Source organism: Lutra lutra, chromosome 7 (genome assembly GCF_902655055.1).
Source record: "Lutra lutra chromosome 7, mLutLut1.2, whole genome shotgun sequence".
NCBI classification, from domain to species: Eukaryota; Metazoa; Chordata; class Mammalia; order Carnivora; family Mustelidae; genus Lutra; species Lutra lutra.
The window spans coordinates 73,770,718-73,791,351 of record NC_062284.1 but is presented as its reverse complement, the minus strand read 5'-3'; the positions used below and the strand labels follow the sequence as shown (position 1 = coordinate 73,791,351).

At 41.9% G+C, this 20,634-nt stretch overlaps 1 protein-coding gene across 3 annotated transcripts in view; it reads left to right on the top strand.

Annotated features, from left to right (window-relative positions):
• The window catches only part of ACIN1 (apoptotic chromatin condensation inducer 1), a 34,894-nt gene that overhangs the window by 4,150 nt on the left and 10,110 nt on the right, over positions 1-20,634 (top strand). Inside the window, exons 4-8 of one of the 3 annotated variants that reach the window (XM_047737746.1) lie at positions 169-288; positions 9,622-9,710; positions 10,983-12,254; positions 12,948-13,163; positions 13,667-13,782. In XM_047737746.1, the coding sequence (XP_047593702.1) occupies positions 169-288; positions 9,622-9,710; positions 10,983-12,254; positions 12,948-13,163; positions 13,667-13,782 (1,813 nt within the window). Of the gene's footprint in view, positions 1-168; positions 289-9,621; positions 9,711-10,982; positions 12,255-12,947; positions 13,164-13,666; positions 13,783-19,222; positions 19,375-20,634 lie in introns of those variants that run through there. The other 2 variants (XM_047737747.1, XM_047737749.1) reach the window with 2 other exon arrangements.

Below are 20,634 nucleotides of genomic sequence, written 5' to 3'. Positions count from 1 at the left end.
TAAATGAGGTAGATCTTAATCCCAGGGAGTTTTTCTCTATGTGCAGTGCTCTTTTTAGTATATACTTTGTGTTCCGCGACTTTGCCTGATCTCCTTCATTCCTCTACATATTCCCACATGCTTAGCCCTTCACTCCCTCCCTGCCCCGACCCAATCTGTACTTTGCAGAAGCTTCAGCTGAGTCGGAGGACGAGATGATCCATCCTGAGGGAGTGGCTTCCCTGCTGCCTCCTGACTTTCAGAGCAGCCTGGAGAGACCAGAGCTGGAGCTCAGCAGACATTCGCCCAGTACGTATCTCCCTCCCCACTGCGCTGTTTTGTCAATCCTGCGTAGTTGGTGGGGGGAGGTAGTTAGGCCTCCTTTCATGCTAAGCCTCCATTAAGAGTCCCAGGGAAATTCTGTGACATTGATACTTCATATCTGTTTGTCATGGGAATTATGTCCTTTTGGAAGTCTGCTTTCACCTCTATGTTGTGTTAACCCCTCAGAGTGTTTTTCCTGAGGCCGTATGATGTTTCTTCTCATCTGTATCTCTTCAGCGTTCTCTATCTCTGCATTGAGCAGTAGTCACAACCCTTTGTCATCCCTTCACCAGGTGTATAGATGACATATTGCACATCCAGTAATCCACCCCCAAAATGGGTATCTGCCATAGTTCATTAATACATATAACAAATTTTTGTTTAGCGCCTGTTGTATGCTAGGCACATGCTAGGCACCAGGAAAATAGTAGAGAAAATACAAGTCTTTGCCCTAAGGAAATTATAGCTTAGTGAGGAGTTAGACATTAATCAAACTATTATACAATAGTTACTGTTGTTCTGTGTGCTCTGAGAAGCAGTGCAGAGCATCATGTGAGCATATTACAAGGATCTCTAACTCGGTGTATAGAGTCAGTTTAGGCAAGATTAGTTTTTTCATATAAAAATTAAGCACTCATTTTGTATAATATTTCAAGCAAAAATCCAGAAATGCAGTGTTTATCTTCTAAACTACCTAAGATGGTATACTTTTAGGAAAACACGTATATAAGACACATGGGCAGTAGATAGATATGTTAAACCCATGTGTACATTTAAAATATTTTGAATCATTATTAATGTTAGTGGTCATATGGGAGGTGATCATTTCATATTTAATATTTTTAGAGCATGTCAAAGTTACTAACACTTCTGATTAATAGAGAATTCCTTTTTTTTTTTAAAAGATTTTATTTATTTATTTGAGAGAGCAGGGAAAAGCATGAGCAGAGGGAGGAGCAGAGGGAGAGGGAGAAGCAGACTCCCTGCGGAGCAGGGAGCCCAGCGTGGAGCTCCATCCTGGGACTCGAGATCATGACCTGAGCCGAAGGCAGACACTTAACTGACTGAGCTACCCAGGCACCCCTAGAATTCCTTTCTGAACATAGATTTTTAGAAGATATTTAGCGATAGAAGAAAAATAAGTTATTTTAGAGATCTCTTTTCTCCTTAAATCCAAAAGTAGCAGAACCTCAATTGATCCATTTTACTCTTAGCACTCTTTTCCCTGATTGTAAAGCCAGGAGGAAGGGGAACACTCTTCTAAATTAGTGTTTCTTCTCAAATAAAAGTCAAGAAAATATTTATTAAATTCTGCTATATACATATCTCCATGCTCCATATGGGGAGTTAGCACTTTGTAAAATGTTTTCAGGAGAGAAGGTAATTGCACATAAAGCCAACAACAGAAGATGGTGTGTTTTAAAGTGCCATATAAATAGTGTAAACACACAGACCATAAAAATACAGAGCAAAAGTTCTCTGAGGACCTCTGTGATTAGAGACCTTCATGAAGAAGGTGTGGGATTTGAGCTGAGCCCTAGAAATAAGTAGGATTTGAATTGGTTCAGAGGAGACTCTCAAGAGAGTATTTTTAGGAAGGAATGAAAGCATAAAGCTAGGGATAAATGTGATATTTTTAAAGGAGAGGTAATAAACGAATCTAGCCAGAGTAAAGTGTTCTTTTCACATTCAAGAATAGTCAGAGGAACAATTAAAAAGGTACATTGGGGGGCACCTGGGTGGCTCAGTGGTTTAAAGCCTCTGCCTTTGGCTCAGGTCATGACCCGAGGGTCCTGGGATCGAGCCCCGTATTGGGCTCTCTGCTTAGTGGGGAGCCTGCTTCCTCCTCTCTCTCTCTCTCTGCCTGCCTCTCTGCCTACTTGTGATCTCTGTCTGTCAATTAAATAAATAAATAATCTTTAAAAAAAAAAAAGGTACACTAGGATAATATGGCCAAGGGCTTTGAATATCAAGCCAATGAATATGAGATTTTTTTATTCTAAAGTAATGGGGAAACCATTGAAAATTCTTGATAGGAACATGATTTGATGAGGAACTCTCTTTAAAAAAAGTCTCAGTTCTAAATGTAATTTGAAATGAAAATGAAAAATGGATCCTTAAATAGAAATAAGGTTTCAAAAGCTAATAAAGATTTAGAATAAAGGTTAACCAGTCTCTTCAGTGCTTTTTGTCATCAGCTGGACTTTGCCTGTGGTGGTAATTGATCAAGGCGGGGGAAGAACAGGGAGAAGAAGAGGAAAGATAGAGGTGAAAAATAAATTAGAAGAGATGAATGTAGTAAATTGTAGAGTAGCTAACAATTGCCATTTGTGCTCTTCAGTGTACTCTGCCATAAACTTTCTTACCTCTGATCTTGTCTAGAATATGAATCTCGTAGACGTGGTACAGAATTTGGTCAGGGTCCTAAATGGAGTGGTAGTTGGGAGTTCTAGTGAGGTTTAGTTGGATCAGTGGTAATGCCTGGAGTTTACCCAGAAAATTAGATTCTTTCAAGATGTGTGATGTTAGTCTGCCATAGGCGAGTAAACTCTTGGGATGCCCACTTATTTGGATGTTTTGAGGGTTTTCTCTTTAATAAGATTTTCATTAAAGGAAGGTTTTTAGTAACAGTTTGCTAATCAGTAATGGCACCTGAGGACTTTTTTTTTTTTTTTTATATTAAACTGTTTTTAAGAATATGGCTTCCTGGGCCTTATCCCTGTTAATTTACTCAACTGGTGAATGACTAACTAACAGAATAGTTTTTTAGTATTGTAATTAACCAGGATCTTTGGTTTATATTCCAGCAACCTCCTGTTTATGTGCTGTGGACAAAATCCCAGATAGGAAGAATTGGTGTATAACATCCTTCCTGGCTCTCCTTCTTGACTTTTCTCTCTAACACTTTCTTCAGATTTTTCTAACGTGTTGGGAGATAGTATCCACTCTGTAGTGAGAAGTTGTCTAGAATCACCTCTAAATCATGGTTAGGTGATCAAAATCTTTATTGCCACTAGGTAATTATTTCAAGAAGAGTCCAGTCTAGGAAAATTGGTAGAAATATAGAAAACGTTTTGGGGTACCTGGGTGGCTCAGTGAGTTAAAGCCTCTGCCGTCAGCTAGGTCATGATCCCAGGGTCCTGGGATTGAGCCCCCGTCCGGCTCTCTGCTCAGCAGGGAGTCTGCTTCCTCCTCTATTTCTGTGGGCCCCTCTGCCTACTTGTGATCTCTCTCTGTCAAATAAATAAATAAAATCTTTAAAAAAAAAAAGTTTAAAAATGGTTAAGAGTATACAGATTCTTTAACAAAGGTATAACTCCAGGGGATCTTAACCAGCCTTTTGCTTATAGGGCATAAAGTCCTCATTCCTTTTTCTCATATTAAATCTGCAAGCTGAGATTGTAGAGAAATGCTAGTTAAGTTTCTCAGCTAACATGAGTCTGATTTAGGTTTGGTGTCATTGCCCGTTCTCCCTCCATTCTCTTAATTCCTGCTTCTTACTCATATCCAAGGATTTGTTTTCTAGAATGAAGACAGTATTTTCCTATATGGCCCTTATAAACATTCTTCACTTCTCTATTGTCTAGCAGCCTGAAGGCTTCTGGCTTTGGAATCTTGGAAATCTTATATTTACTCTTGCTTTTCAACTCCTGAAATACATTTCTTAACTTGCATTGGCTCCACCCTTTGCTAAAAGTGCTCAGTTTCTACATATCACATATTATTAATATTTGGTTTAAGACACTTAATGTGGCCATGTGCCCATAGTAGAAGATGTCACCTTTCCCAGAAGCTTGTCTGCATCAGTTCACTTCCTTACAGGGAGCTAGAATGTAATCCCACATTTCTTCTTTATCTTGTTTCTCTTTATCTTGTTTTTCTTCTTTATGTGCTGCTCACTGATTTCCCGTTTTATGTCTAAGGGTCCCCTCCAGTTGTCTTTTTTTTTTTTCTTTTTTTTTTTTCCCAAAACAGTCATGACCAAAACTTTCTGAAGAGCCTACATCTCTTTGCTGACTTATTACTTAAGTGCTTTCAGAGAAGCAGTCACATAGACTCCTATCATTGCAGTTTTACAGGATCAAAACAACATTATGATCCAATAGAACAGCATTCAGCGGGCGCCTGGGTGGCTCAGTGGGTTAAAGCCTCTGCCTTCGGCTCAGGTCATGATCCCAGGGTCCTGGGATCAAGCCCCACATCAGGCTCTCTGCTAGGCAAGGAGCCTGCTTCCCTTCCTCTCTCTCTGCCTACTTGTGATCTCTCTCTCTCTGTCAAATAAATAAATAAAATCTTTAAAAAAAATTAATTAATTGGGACGCCTGGGTGGCTCATTTGGTTGGACGACTGCCTTCGGCTCAGGTCATGATCCCGGGGTCCCGGGATCGAGTCCCGCATCGGGCTCCCAGCTCCATGGGGAGTATGCTTCTCCCTCTGACCTTCTCCTCGCTCATGCTCTCTCTCACTATCTCTCTCAAATAAATAAATAAAATCTTTAAAAAAAATTTTTTAATTAATTAATTAATTTTTAAAAAACCAGCATTCAGCTTTCGATAGGTGGAGAAAGAGGCTATTTACTTGTACATACCTAATTTTAAAATCACAACTCTAGAACTCTTTGACACATTTATCTCTGACCAACTTCATAAAACATGTCTTTTTCTTACCCCTTAAAATCACATTTATTTATACAGAGTGTATAAGTGCTTATGGAGAGCTTGTTATTCACCACAAAGCTTCTTTAATATGGCTTTAAATATGTGCATATAACTCCTGTTTTTAAATTAATAAGAAAACAAAGAGAATGTTTCTTAGATAGAACTTGGCAGTGATAGGGATGCCTGAGTGGCTCAGTTGGTTGCCTTCTTAAGCCTTGGGCTCAGGTCATGATCCCAGGGTCCTGGGATGGAACCCCACATTGGGCTCCCTGCTCAGCAGGGAACCTAATTCTCCCTCTCCCTCCATGTGCTACTCCCCCTGCTTATGCACACTTGCTCACTATCTATCTTTCTCAAATAAATAAAATAAAATAAAAAAGAATTGCAGTGATAAAAGCCAGTACTTGGGTTGGCTAGGCCTATGAATTTTAGCTGTTCATAGGATTTGAAGGGTGTATTTTTTCTCCAGAGGATAGGATTTTATCCTTTTATTTTTTATTTATTTATTTTTTTATTTGACAGAGAGAGATCACAAGTAGACAGAGAGGCAGGCAGAGAGAGAGGAGGGAGCAGGCTCCCTGCTGAGCAGAGAGCCTGACACGGGACTTGATCCCAGGACCCTGAGATCATGACCTGAGCCGAAGGCAGCGGCTTAACCCGCTGAGCCACCCAGGCGCCCGGATTTTATCCTTTTAAATAATATTTTCTTACTATAAAAAGTAGTATGTATTTATTAAAGAAAATTTGGAAAAACTAGAAGAAAAAGCAAGTTTTTAAATAATTCATGGTCTCACAAACTAAAAAAAAAAACCTCAGTTGAAACTTTGCTCTGTAATCTTTCTCACCTTTCTTTGTCTTTGTAAAGCTTAAAATATCTGCAATATTCAGATATTCATTGTCCCTCTGACCTAGTTAACTTTTCTTTTTTTGAGAGAGAGAGAGATAGTATGCAAGGGGACAGGGAGGCGCGGATGGAGGAGAGTGAGAGAAAGAATCTTAAGCAGGCTTCAAAAGGACTTGATCTAATGACCCTGAGATTATGATCTGAGCCGAAATCAAGAATCGACACTTACCAGCTGAGCCACCCAAGCGCCTCTTCTTTTTTTATTTTTATTTATGTTTTTAAATTCTTAAGTATCTGGATGAATTTAAGACATTTTAAAAAAATTTTTATAAAAATAATGTTCAACATGGGGTTTGAACTCATAACCCTGAGATCGAGAATCTCATGTTCTACCAACTGAGGCAGCCAGGCACCCCTAAGACATTATTTTTTTAGACGGTTTTAGGTTCATGGCAAAATTGAGAGGAAGGTACAGAGATTTCCAGTATGCCTTCTACTCCCTCACATGCATAGTGTCTCCCATTAACAACATTCCCCCATCATTGTGGTACATGTCTTTTTCTTTTTCTTTCTTTCTTTTTTTTTCTTTTAAAGATTTTGTTTATTTGACAGACAGAGATCACAGGCAGGCAGAGAGGGGAGGAGAGGGGAAGCAGGCTCTCTGCTGAACAGAGAGCCCAAATGCAGGGCTCGATCCCAGGACCCTGGGATCATGACCTGAGCCGAAGGCAGAGGCTTTAACCCACTGAGCCACCCAGGTGCCCCCATTGTGGTACATTTCTTAAAATTGAAGAACCTACACTGACAAGTCATAATCACCCGAGATCCATATTTTACCTTAGGGTTCACTTTTGAGTTGTACCTTTTGTGGGTTTGGACAGATGTATAATATGTATCTATCATTCCAGTATCATAGAGTATTTTCACCCTTGTAAGAATCCTCTCTGCTCTGCCTGTTCATTCTACCCCTAGCCTCTACCTTATTTTTTCTTTTTTGTTAAACTATAAAAATTGGTTATTTTAAACTTGTAGATGAGCTTTATCTAAAATTAATGGAAAACAGTTTTCTTTTCGGTTTTACTCATGTTGTAATTTAACCTATTCCAGGTTATTTAATTATTGGTTAATTTATTAAATAATCCAGGTTATTTAATTTAATTATTGATTATTACAATTACCACATTATTAATTTCTTACAGATTATCCCTCAGTGTTTGCTAGAGAATCTGGCTTGTTACTGAATATCCTAACCATAGATCCTGTACAGACACCCATAATGCAAGTCTTTTTTCACTAACCCAGATATGAAATGGTATATATTCAGAGATCCTGTGAGTAAAGTGATCATGGAGTAAAGTTTTACAGAATATGTGCAGTCTTTTAGTTCATTTTCTGTTTCTTCTTTTAATTACAGGAGCAAAGATTAATTCATTTTAGATTATTGGGATATAGAAATAAGACCTTGGGTTGGAACCATCTAATAATAATATATATAATATATATGTATATATAATATAAGCCATCTAATAATAATATAATAATAATAAAAATAAAACACCGTCTGTTTTAGTTGTACCAGTTTAGTCTAGGACATGGTTTCATGGTTTATTTAAACCTTTTGTACTATATTAAAATTGAGCCCAATCTAACTGAGTTATGTATCTGGAATATACTCATCTTAAAGCTATTTTCTAAACTGGCTCTCATCAATATCTGCATTGCTATTTTGTGTAATTTTTTTTTTAAGATTTTATTTATTTATTTATTTGACAGATGACAAGTAGGCAGAGAGGCAGGCAGAGAAAGAGGGGGAAGCGGGCTCCCCTCCAAGCAGAGAGCCCGATAGAGCCTGGGGCTCTATCCCAGGACCCTGAGATCATGACCTGAGCCGAAGGCAGAGGCTTAACCCACTGAGCCACGCAGGCATCCCATATTTTGTGTAAGATTTTAATACTGGTAGGAAGATTAGAAATTTTTCAGTTCATTTCTACCCTTTTTTGGTCAAGACATTTAGACACAGCCTGGTTGTTGGTCCTTTTTTTGCATTTTGTTTTGTTGTGTTTCGTTTTAAGAGTAAGAGCACTTGCAGGAGAGTGAGGAAGGGCAGAAGGAGGAGAGAGAGAATCTCAAGCAGGCTCTGTGCTCAGTGCAGAGCCCAACGCAGGGCTCAGTCTAATGACTCTGAGATCATGACCTGAGCCAAAATCAAGAGTTGAACACTTAACCAAGTAAGCCACCCAAGTGCCCCAAGATTAAATTGTTTAAGTGAGGGCGCCTGGGTGGCTCAGAGGGTTAAAGCCTCTGCTTTCGGCTCAGGTCATGATCCCAGGGTACTGGGATCAAGCCCCACATCGGGCTCTCTGCTCAGCAGGGAGCCTGCTTCCTCCTCTCTCTCTGCCTGTCTCTCTGCCTACTTATGATCTCTCTCTGTCAAATAAATAAATAAAATCTTTAAAAAAAAATAAAAAAATAAATTGTTTAAGTGATTTATGCACAGTTACCTTCGTTCATGGAATGTGAATGAAATTTTTTTTCCAGTTTTATATGGAGTTATTATTTGAAATGACCTAGATTGATGGTTTTCAAGCTTTCTTAAACTTATTTTTCTTTCTTTTTTTTTTTTTTAAGATTTTATTTATTTATTTGACAGACAGAGATCACAAGTAGGCAGAGAAGCAGGCAGAGAGAGAGGAGGAAGCAGGCTCCCTTCTGAGCAGAGAGCCCGATGCGGGGCTCCATCCCAGAACCCTGGGATCATGACCTGAGCCTAAGGCAGAGGATTTAACCCACTGAGCCACCCAGGCGCCCCTTATTTTTCCTTTCAAAAAGAAATCTCACTTTGAGCTTTTCATATAAAGACATAATTGAGAGGGCCCATTTCTGAAGCCCTGTCCAGTGGCTTGAAGTAATTTCTAGGAACTTTAGGACCTAAAAACAATTCATTTTATAAGTACTTTATTTCATAGGATTGTTGTTTCGCAAACTGTTAATCATCCTATTTTGTTCAAAACTAGTGGTTGCAATAGGCAATCCAGAAAAATAGTGACAAAACATTTTATAGAAATAAGTGCACTTTGTACATCCCTGCAAGACAGTTTGAAGCCCCTGGTAGTTATGAAGCCACTGATGATTATTTTCCAGTTGTTTGTAATATGTGAATTGGCTTTGAGATACTGAAAATATTCCAGATGTGCACAGCAGGAATTATTAATAAGACCCTTAGAACTTAATTATTTTTTTTAAGATTTATTTCTTTATTTTTGAGAGCGAGCAAGTGAGTGCGCATATGTGAGGAGGGAGAGGGGCAGAGGGAGAGAGAAAATCCTGGAGCAGACTCTCCACTGAGTGTGGAGCCCAACACAGGGTTTGGTCCCAGGACCCTGCGATCATGACCCGAGCCAAAGCCAAGAGTCAGACACTTTTTTTTTTTTTTTTTAAAGATTTTATTTATTTATTTGACAGAGAGATCACAAGCAGGCAGAGAGGCAGGCAGAGAGAGAGGAGGAAGCAGGCTCCCTGCCGAGCAGAGAGCCCGATGCGGGGCTTGATCCCAGGACTCTGAGATCATGACCTGAGCCGAAGGCAGTGGCTTAACCCACTGAGCCACCCAGGCGCCCCAAGAGTCAGACACTTAACCAACTGAGCCACCTAGGCGGCCCCCCCATCCCCCGCCTTAGAACTTCATATAGTCCCTCATGTAGTTTAATTAATACAGATATGTATTGTCAAGCTCATATGCTGTGATTGAATTTTAGAAAGCATCCTTGAATGAATGTTTATGCCATGAATCTGACTTGATTTTCTTTCATTTGATAGGAAAAAGCTCCTCTATTTCTGAAGAGAAAGGTGAATCTGATGATGATAAACCAAGAAAAGGAGAAAGACGATCATCCAGGGTCAGACAGGTAACTCAAATACCTCTTAAAGCATCTGTCACTTCTTTAAGTACTGCTTTGGGTATCTCCTGCTCCTCTTCCTTGGACTTTTTCAAAGTTTGTGTCTCTTTTGATTTCTCTAGTTCTCCTCTTTATCTCATTTTGGGTTTTTTCTTTGAGCGGGATGCTTTTTGTTTGTTCGTTTTTCTTTGTTTTTGTTTTTTTCCAAAAGTATTTGTTGGCATTTAATGAACCTTTTTCCATATGGCTTCAAGCTACCAGGACACAGCACCCTCTAACCCCCTTCATCTTCTCCTCAGCTATTCTACTCAGAAATTTGGCCTTCACGGTGACAGGCTGTTTGGGGAGCTTTCCCGTTCCCAAAACTTCCTAGTAGCCTGAGTGCACCACATCAAGGATAGGAGCAGGTCTGGGCTTGTTTCTGGCAGCATTTACCCGTGTCTTCTAACTGATGAAGGTCCGCTGTTTGTCAAGGTTGACAGATGGGCAGAAGCTCTGGTTCCTCCTTAAGTGCTCACACCTCATACCAACGTTTCCAGAGTAACTTGGGTGATATTTGTTGAAGTTGATCACATGATGATGTGTGCCCCCAGCATTACCCTGACCTTCTCCGACTTCCAGTGCTTGCTGATGTGGCTGTGGCCCCAGTGGCCCCCAAAGTGTCCGGGTCTTCTCAGTCTGGGTGGCATGTGGGCAGCCCACACAAAAGAACTATTTTTTTGTTTTTTGATTAGGTCTACTCAGATTTCTAAGCAAATATATAAAAATCAAAACTAAATTATGAAAGTTAACAGGCTGGTCTGTGTTACTAAAGTACATTATTAGAAAAGATAGAGTTATTCAATTAGAACTTTAAAGCCATATGATACGGTGTTGAGTGGGCAGAACACAAAAGTGTATCTGTGGTATGATTATGAGTATGGAAAAGAAACGATGGGGAAAAAATTAAATATACTAAAATGATAAAAATAATTACATTATGCAGTGATAGGTTGGTTCCCCCACCCCCTTGCCACTTTGTAGATGTTCAGTTTATATTTATTTTTAAAGCTTGAAACTAAAAAATGAACTAATAGCAGTTTCATTATTGTGTTTCATTTGCACTCTGTTTTGATCCCCATAAGAGCTTGATAGGTCATGCTTGTTTACTGGCACACTTGTTTGTGTAGATGCAAGCATGTATCATTTAGTTTTTCCTTCCTATGTGTATCTCCTGAAAGACCCTTTCCCCTCTGATAGTGAGCAAAGGTACTTGGATCCATTGTATATCTTTTCTTTTAGGCAAGAGCAGCTAAACTCTCTGAGTGTAGCCAGATAGCTGAGGAGGAAGAAGATCAAGAAACACCTTCCAGAAATCTGAGGATCAGAGCAGATAGAAATTTGAAAACAGAGGAGGAAGAAGAGGAGGAGGAGGAAGAGGAAGAAGAGGAGGAAGAGGAAGAGGAGGATGAAGGACAAAAATCTAGGGATGCACCAGTCCTGAAACAGTTTGAGGAAGCAGAAGAGGGGGAAGAGTTGCCCAGAGTAAAACCAGAGGAGGTGATAGATGAGAGACCCCAAACCGTAAGATCCCAGGAACAGGAGGGGTTAGAGAGAGGAGGAAGAGTCACAAGGTCCCAGGAAGAAGCCAGAAGAAGTCATATGGCCAGACATCAGCAGGAGAAAGAAATGAAAACAGTTTTTCCTCTTGAGAAAGAAGAAAAGGAAATAAAATCTTCAAAAGGCTTGGAGGAAAAATCAAAGTCTCCTTCCCCTCCTCGACTGACTGAAGATCTAGAAAAGGCCCCTCTTGTGCTACAACCAGAGCAAAATGCCAGTGAGGAGGAAACTCCCCCACCTTTACTTACCAAGGAAGCATCTTCTCCACCACCTACTACACAGCTCCAGAGTGAAGAAGAAATAGAGCCCATGGAAGGCCCAGCTCCCCCTGTCCTCACTCAGCTCTCTCCTCCTAATACAGATGCTGAGGTCAGGGAGCTGTTAATATCTCAGCATACTGTCCAGCTGGTGGGAGGCCTGTCTCCTTTGTCAAGTCCTGCAGACACCAAAGCAGAAACTCTAGCAGAGCAAGTGCCAGAGGAGCGTGTCCTGCCTCTAGTTCAGAAAAGCACACTAGCTGAATGCTCAACCCAGAAGGGTCTTGAAACTGAGACAGAAAAATCTGCTCAACCACTCCCTCTTAAAAACGAGGAATTAGCACCGGCCAAAGGGATCACCGAGGAATCTCTGAAACAGCTGTCTTTGGAACAGAAGGAAGGTAGAAGGGCTTCTCATACCCTTCTCCCAAGCCACAGATTGAAACAGTCAGCTGACTCCTCCTCAAGCCGGTCCTCCTCTTCATCCTCCAGTTCTAGATCAAGATCTCGCTCTCCTGACAGCTCAGGCTCTCAGTCTCACTCATCTCCAAGATCCAAGCAGAGAGATGTATCTCGGGCACGTACTCCTACAAACCCTCGTGGCAGATCCGAGATGGGCTCCCGATCAACATCAGAGTCCAGGTCACGTTCCCGTTCCCGTTCCCGTTCTCGTTCAGCTTCAAGCAACAGCAGAAAAGTAAGTGTGGGAGAATCCTGGGTGCGTTGGTGTTTTGTTTGTATTCCAGTGTTTTTCAACCCCAGGAGAACCTATTATGATTTCTGGCAGGATGGGAAAAGCTTCCTTTACTCCCCAGGTCAGTGATTACTTTCCCATCTTTTCAGAATCTAATTTTTAATTCATCAATCCCTAAATAGAGTCCTTTTAATTTTTTTGAGTCCCTTCGATTCCAAAGCTGAATCCTTTACCTGTCTTCACTAGACTATAAACTTGAAGATAGGTACAGGCCTTTTTACATGTATATCCTAGTATTCTAGCACATAGTTGGGACTTAAGTAATTTTTTTTTTTTAAGATTTTATTTATTTATTTGACAGAGATCACAAGTAGGCAGAGAGGCAGGCAGAGAGAGGAAGGGAAGCAGGCTCCCTGCTAAGCAGAGAGCCCGATGCGGGGCTCGATCCCAGGACCCTGGGATCGTGACCTGAGCTGAAGGCAGAGGCTTTAACCCACCGAGCCACCTAGGCGCCCCGGGACTTAAGTAATTTGCTGAATACTCTAGGAAGTCAAGGAGATCACGAACTCAGGAGGAATAAACATAGGGAGGGAAGGGTCCAAAGTATTAACTGAGTCAGTGGAAGTTGGAAAACTCAGTGATGTACTGAATATATACCATATAAAATAATTTGCCTTATGTGCTTCATTTCTTTAGTCTCTGAGCCCTGGAGTCTCCAGGGACAGCAGCACCAGCTACACTGAAACCAAAGATCCCTCTTCTGGTCAGGAGGTTGCAACTCCACCAGTGCCACAACTGCAGGTCCTTGAGCCAAAGGAGAGGACTTCCACCTCATCCTCTATCCGAGTGAGGCGTTTGAGCCAACCTGAGTCAGCTGAAAAACATGTGACCCAGAGGTTACAGCCTGAGCGGGTAGGCTATTATGCCCCCTCCCTAGAAGGAGATGGAGGATTAGGCATGATTTTCCCTTTTGTCTTAGCTGTAAAACTGGAAGGTCAGTCTGGATAAGGTTCAGTAGAAATATAGATGGTTGGGGATACCTGTATGATTCCACTGACCTCCGTTCCAACTCCCTAGTTCATGAAAGCTCTATATGAGGCGAGGCAGCAAGGTCCTCCTCTCCAGGGCTCCCAGGGTCACTTCCACAGAGTGTCATCTTTTTTTCTGCCCCAGAGGAAGGCTTTTCTTAGTTCTCTCAGAAAAGAAGTCTAATAAAATGATTGCTGGCATAGAAATTCCTTAAGCAGCATTCCATTCCACTTTCTAAACAAAAATAACAAAGATCTATAGGGCTAAGTGTGGAGCTGTCACTGTGGAAGTCCTGCTTTGCCTTTTACCAGCTCCAGCTTAAAAAAAAGGAACCAAGCAGATTTAAGTATGTTGCTATGGGTGTTTTGCTATGTTTGTTCTGACAGGGGAGCCCAAAGAAGTGTGAAGCTGAAGAGGCAGAGCCACCAGCTGCCACACAGCCCCAAACCTCAGAGACCCAGACCGCTCACCTACCAGAATCAGAAAGGATTCATCACACTGTGTAAGTAATCTCTCAGCTGGGGTATAACAGGGAACTGGCAGTGTAGTTCTTTGCTCCCGGGGGTTCTTTGACTAAGCAGTCCTAGTTTCCTTTTAAAATGTAAAGGCAGAGCTTTATCTGGACAAAGGCTAGGCTTCAGTTACATTGAGAGCCACCACCGACTTTCTAAGGATACTCTGAAAAGTAGTGGTTAGAGAGCATATCTGGGATCATCTGACTAAAATAGTTCCTTTAAGGAGCAGATAGCAGAGACTTTGGTTTCCAAACTCAGGGCAGTGTAAGGGAGTTGACTCAGGGCATTTTAACTCAATATTTAACTCATATTTACCAGCTACATCTGAGCCTGGGAACACACTTTAATAAAGGATGTCAAGAGTCTACCAAGAAAGGCACAGAGAGGTGTTTTGAGTTTCTGTTGTTTTCCTTAGTTGCTAGCCGTCTTTTTATTAAGCATAGTCTATCTTGGTTCTTACTGGATACAATACAGCAAAATATGAAGCATCTATCAACCAGAAGTTTGTTTCTGGGACCCTTGGATTGATTTTTACCATTTACATAATTAATGTGAGTTTTTATTCCTTATATTTAGTTCTAGAAAAGTACAAGTAAGAATAGCTATATCATTCATTATTCTGAGCTAGGTACTCTACATTAAGAAGCCATTGAACCCAAATTCCTGGCTTTAGAGTCCCAAGGGAAGTGAAAAGCAAAACATTGTGGAAATAAGATTGCTTAGCTTTTAGACATCAAGAATCCTGTGCTGCTTTAGTGAACATCCAGTTTAGACAGTTGGCCTAAAGTTGTTCTCTGTTGGTTTTATGTCTTTTTAACACTAATACTACCAGTATGCTTTTTCCCTTTATGTAAAAGTCTAATAATTTACACTCTTCTGAGCGTTTCAGACTGATTTTGGAGGGTGGTGGGCAGGTGACATGATTTATTATCTCATTTCCTGATGACGTTAATACTAGTTTTGTACTCCTTACTATTTGTATAGCTTTTGCCTTGGGATACACCTTCGCTACTGTCTATTCTAATAGTCTTGCCTCTGCTGCCATCTTGTGGCCATTACTTTTTTGGTTTGAAAGTCAAAAGTTCACTCTACTTCCTTTGAAAAGTTTTGTTTTTCCCTTTTGGGGAGAGTACATTATCCTTTGGAGAGGGTTTTTCTTCTAGGACCATAAAGTGAAAACCCTGCGGATTCTGGAAGGTGTTCAGGATTCCCCAGCTACACCATCGATGAGGAAATGGGGTGACACCTTCCCTTCCATATCGATCAACCAGAGATAATACCTGCCCTTCCTTACCCCATCCCAAGGAGCTGCAGCATGTCCTTTGTATAATGGCAGTTTCGAAGTAGGTGTTGACAACCTACTAGTAATTGGGCCTGAGGAACTGCCTCCTTTACACTTTGAGAAGCAAGTAATTTTCTAAGAAGGTTTTTGCTTGCCCTGAAATTTAGTGGGTGTATGAGATCCTGGCAGTAGCACTTGATGCTGTTTTGAAGCATCTTGATTTCTGGACTTCAGCATGCAAGTCCAAGGCACATGAAACTCAGAGTCCTGTACAGAGTATTTCTCCCCATGTAAAGGTGCCTTTGATTTTCCACTTTATGACAGGTAATTTAGTCACATTGATTCCAACAAGGTGATAGGCAAGTGCACCCTGGGCAAATACTGAGACTGTCCATTGTTGCCTAGGCAAGCTTCAGTGAAGCAGCCTATAGGTGAGAAATGCAATCTGAGCTCGGGAGTAGCTCACACACATCCCCTTTACCTACTTTCCCTCTGCCTGTCTCCCAGATGGTCTGTTCAGCAGCTTAATAAAAAGACATGCCCAAGGGCCTAAACTCATAGGCTATTCTGGCACTGGATTTGGTAAATGACTCTTGGAGAGGTTTGCCTCCATTTCTGGAAGCCATACTGCATCTGATTCACACCAGTCGTCCTAGTCTTTCACTCCTCTAGAGTCCTAGTTTTCAGTCTGGTGACCTCCGGAGCCTCTGGCCAATTTTAAAAGTGGGATCAACAATTTGTGGGTTCACCTTGGTTTTCCTATCTGTCTCAACAAGAGACAGAGCTAGGGCCTATTGATTCAGTAAAATGTCCAAAAAAAAAAAAAAAAAAAAAAAGACTTCAAGGACCTGTCAGCATCTGGAAGAGATTGCCTAACTTTTTCTGTGCTTTGTTAAATCCATTCTGATTCTGATTGTGCCCTGAGGAATTGTTAATTTATGAGGTAAGGTATCTTGTCATTGCTTGGAACAGGAATTTGTGGCCCTCAGTCCTATTTCAGTTGAGCCATGTTCCAAAATCCAGTCTTCTGCCTGCTATGGATGTAACAAAAGTGTCCTCATACAGCAGAATATGATGCTACTTTGTTTTTACATTAAAAAAAAAAATAGGGGAGAAAAAGGAACTTAACATGTGAGCAACTGTATTATCCAGCAGTAGTTGATTCAAACCTGAATTTTTCTTAATACAACCTTCTGAGTACACAACCCTTGCAGGCAATAGCGGCTTTGGGCTTTTGGCTTATTATGTTTATTTGTCCTTTTGCCTGTGTACAAGGAAGAAAATAGTCCTTTAAACCAATATGACAATGTAATGGTCACTCTCCAGGGAACCCACAGTACCAGTATGCCAGTAATGCATAATTTTTAAAAGTAGAATTTATTGGTGATCATCAGTGGTATTTGCTTACTGAGAAATTGGAATCTAAGGACATACCCCCCAAATCATATCATCCTTGGTTATCTTGAAACTAGTATGCCCCTGCGGTATTCTGTATTTAAGACTCACTGCCTGAGAATAGTCACATCCCACTATTTCATATCAGGTCCTTAGCTCCTCATGAATTTTCTATAGTAACTAAAATTCAAACATATACGCCTGTAGAAATTTCCTTTTCTGTTAGTTTTTCTGAATCTTAGATATTAACTATAATGTGATGTTGTTAATCTCCAAATAGTTCTGTCCTTTTCTTCTGGGCTGCAGGTGCTTTTTGTGCTGTTCAATTATGGATAGAGATCTCCTGTCCCTAAGCCCCCATGCAGTTTCACAGATTTTTCAAAGATACCAGAAATATTTGTGCAAGAACTTAAATGTGGGAAGGGAGATGTCTAGATGCCTTTTGTTTAAAAAGGGCTACAAAGAAAAGCTGTGTGGACCTCTGACAAGTAGCTGACAAGGCTTTGGGACTGGTCCTGCAAGCAAGTAGGTTTGAGTCTCTTTTAGGGGCAGTTTCAAGGATTCCCCTTTTTCTTATGAAAATAAAGTCTTTGGAATCCTGGATCCCACAGAATTGTTTCTGGAGAAATAGATGGCACAAACTCGCTGAGTCTAAAAAGAAGGCCAAGGATAATGTCGTAAAATTCTTATTCTTGAAAAAACAAGAAAGAATTTCCAATGAAAGAAAAATTTTTCCTCCAAGGAAGCTACTTCTGGAGAGGCATATTGGCAGCTGAAACTATTTTAAGACAGTTGATGGATAGGGAACGTTTATTTGAGGATGTTGGAAGGTAACATTCTTTGTGAGGTAACATTCTCTGTGGGAATTCCATCTAAAGTGATGTTTAAGAAGAAAACTTTGGGGTGCTTTGTGGCTCTATTGAGAGCATGCGACTCTTGATGTTGGGGTCATGAGTGCAAACCCCACATTGGGTGTAGAGCTTACTTTAAGAAGAAGAAAACTTAGTTCAGCAGGCAGTCATTAAAGTGTCCACTTGGTACACACAATGACAGCCTACTTCAGAAATACTTACTGAGCATTTCTTTGTGGTAGGCCCTGGGCTAGGGTTGAGAAATGTAGTCCCTGACCCTGAGGAGTCCTACAAGGTGGAGGTGTGGAGCAAGTCATCCAATGGTTATACAGGGTGATGAGGTCCTAGCTGAAAACCTGTCAGACCAACTACTGAGTGCCTTCACATCAGAGAAAGCGCAGTCTACTCTTTGAGAAAACTCAGAAAAAGCTCCATAGGTGGTATCAAATGAGATAAATGGCATATTAAATGTACATGTTTTTAATGCATAGCCTTACCTTGACTTAGAGTGTTGTCCAAGCCAGACTTCTAAGGGCAAAGCCTTATCATACTGTTCCATGAGATAGGTATTTTATGATCCCCACTTTACAGGATCAGAGACTAGCCCAGTGTCACAGAACTTGTGGAACAGGGTCAGGCCGTGATTGGTCCCTAGCCAGTTTGACTGCAGAGCTCTCAGTCTTAATGAGCAGACAGTGGCGACTAAGTGAAAGGGAACTTTTAGAGTAATGTGTAAACATGACCACTTTAGCATGTAGTCAGCATGTACAAGATTCTAAGCAGTGGGGAGGAAAATTTACTCCTGGCTGAAAGCTCTGATACTACAAATGAGATAATAAATACCAAGCTTTTGATTAAATACCTTACTGTTAAACCTCTGCTGCCGCTAGGATGCAAAAGGAGCATCTTTGCAGTCAAAAAACAAGTCTTTGAGCATCTACTGAGTGTGTTTTTTTTTTGAGTGGTTAGCATCAGCTTATTTCACATTTAGTCTGGTGAAGATGCCCATGATTAATAATTTCCATTTAGTTCCCAAACACTTCAGGCCCAGCAGACAGCCCCCTACCCACCCCCCCCAACCGCCCATGTAACAGCTCTCTCCGGCTTCCTATCTACTTCGGAGCCACCACCTTGGAGCCCTTGCTCCAAGAAGTGGCCTTCATGCTTCAGCTACCCAAGGTCCCCTTGCCCTGTTTATCCTTTTCCTTTCTGGCTCCAGTGGACCCCGGGGCAGGGTGACCTGATTAAAGACTCTGTGAAACAAAGTTGTCTGTCATCTCTTCAGAGACCTCTCTCCCCCTCTCTACTGGTAATTCAAAAAGGAACTCTCTTCTATCCTCTCCTCCCGCCATCCCTGGAGAAAGGACAGGTTGGAGTAATAACACGTGGTCATTGCTTGGGGTGAGCAGCCAGCTAGCTCCTCCAGTGATTGGATAGAGCTAGTTCTCATCCCACCTCCCTGCATGAACAGCTGACTGGCTTCTAGGATGGGAGGTGAGCACATGAAAAATTGCTCATGACCCTCCATTCTGTGCCTTTTTAAACTTTGGCTTTATTATCTTCCTTCTTTAGTCATTTTTCGTTCCCAAGCTCTGCTGTTTCCCTTTCTTCTTTTCTCTGGAATCTTCCAAGCAAGCAGCTGTAACTTTGTATGTCCTCTCCACCCAGCCCCCCTCCCCCGCCCCCTGGGAAGACAAGGAGAGTGCACCCTTTCCCTGTGGGGTTAGGCCTCGGTAGCTGTTGTAACCTGAGAAAAGAAGGAAAAAGGCCAGGCCTATTGAGCCAGCAGTGAGCTCCCTGTGGCCTGCCAGAGGATAAGAACCTTGCTCACTCAGCGCCCTCCCTCTTTTCTTTCTCCTCCCCTGCTGCAGCAGGGCCCTCCCCCATCCGCACACACGGGCTGCTGGGTAAGTGGCAAGATGGCTCCCCTGCATGTCTCCGGCTGATCGCCGCCGCTCCGCCAATACAATAGAGCCAGCCACTACCAGCAGCCTGGCCCTCTTCCTCCTCCTTCTCCAGAGAGACCAATCCAGCCGAACCCGGGGTTTGCCGTGAGGACTTAACGCTTATCTCTTAAAAGCCAGATCTATTTTAGCCTCCCCTCACCACCACCACCACCACCTCCCCTTCCATTTACCATTTTTTGGATCCCCAGTTGCTGCATCTCGATTTTCTCTCTCTGGATCGGGTGGCTGGGGAGGAGGTGGTGGGCTCTTGGGACAAGGAAGGTGTTGTGGGTTTTTTTTTTAATTTTTTAGGATTTTTTTTGTTTGGTTTTTGTTATTTCTTCCATTCCAGAAAGGGATAAACAGCACTTCCAGGGGGAGAAAAAAAATCATGTTATCAGAAAGCAAAGAAGGGTGAGAGCTTCACATTTCCATGTATCCCTTTTCCCCACCGCTCTAGCCTACCTCATCCTCCTCCTTTTCCCCATGGCTTTCATTCCGTCTTTTCGTTTTGGTTTGTTTTCAGTCATTCTGCTTTCCCCCTTTGTCCTTCCTGCCTGGTTTCTAATTGGCCCAACTTGCCCTCTCCGTATGGGAAATAGGTATTTTTTGTATAAGTCTTTTCTTTAGATTTAGGCAGTTGAATCGCGTGTTTCTGTGGGTGCCGGATAGCTGGGGGCACAGTTCCGATTTTCCCCTCCCCCTTCCCGTGCATCCCTCCCTGCCTGCTCTGGGGAGGCTGTTCTGACCTCTGAGTGTCAGTCAGCCTGTGGGGAATGCTGAATTTTCTGGTGGTGGTTCTCAGCATGGGGATGCGTCGTTTCCCCTCTCCTGGGTCTTGGGCCCCTGATCATCTTAATTTGATTTTTTTTTTCCCCTTAATGTTTGGGTGGTAGTGGGAGTGAGATTAGAGATAGAAGTTACAGATGAAGACAGAAAAAGGAGATGGGAAGATAGTTTATCTTAAGTGAATCTCTGGGATTCATTCCCTGAAGTGGGAGCTAACTTGTGTGATTCAGAGTGGGGGTGGGGGGATTCAGTATTTGTAGTGGGGAGGGGATCCAGGGTGTGGGGGAGGGTGTGTCCTGACTGGGAGGCCTGCTCTCTTTATCTCTTGGAAGTTGGAATGAGGGAGTGGGAGAAACTGGGCGAAAGCTGAATGTAAGAACAATTCCTACACCTCTGAGAAGGTAAAAGTGGCCTGATTCTTCTCTGAGCTTTCAAACTCCAGCATTTGTCATTTTTTCTTTTGGATGAGAGTGTCCTTACTGAAGTTTGAACCCTCACCAGCCCTGCTTTCCCTGCAACCACCACTTCTCCCCCCCCCTGCCCCCACCGTTTCTCCATTCCTGTTTCCAGATCCTG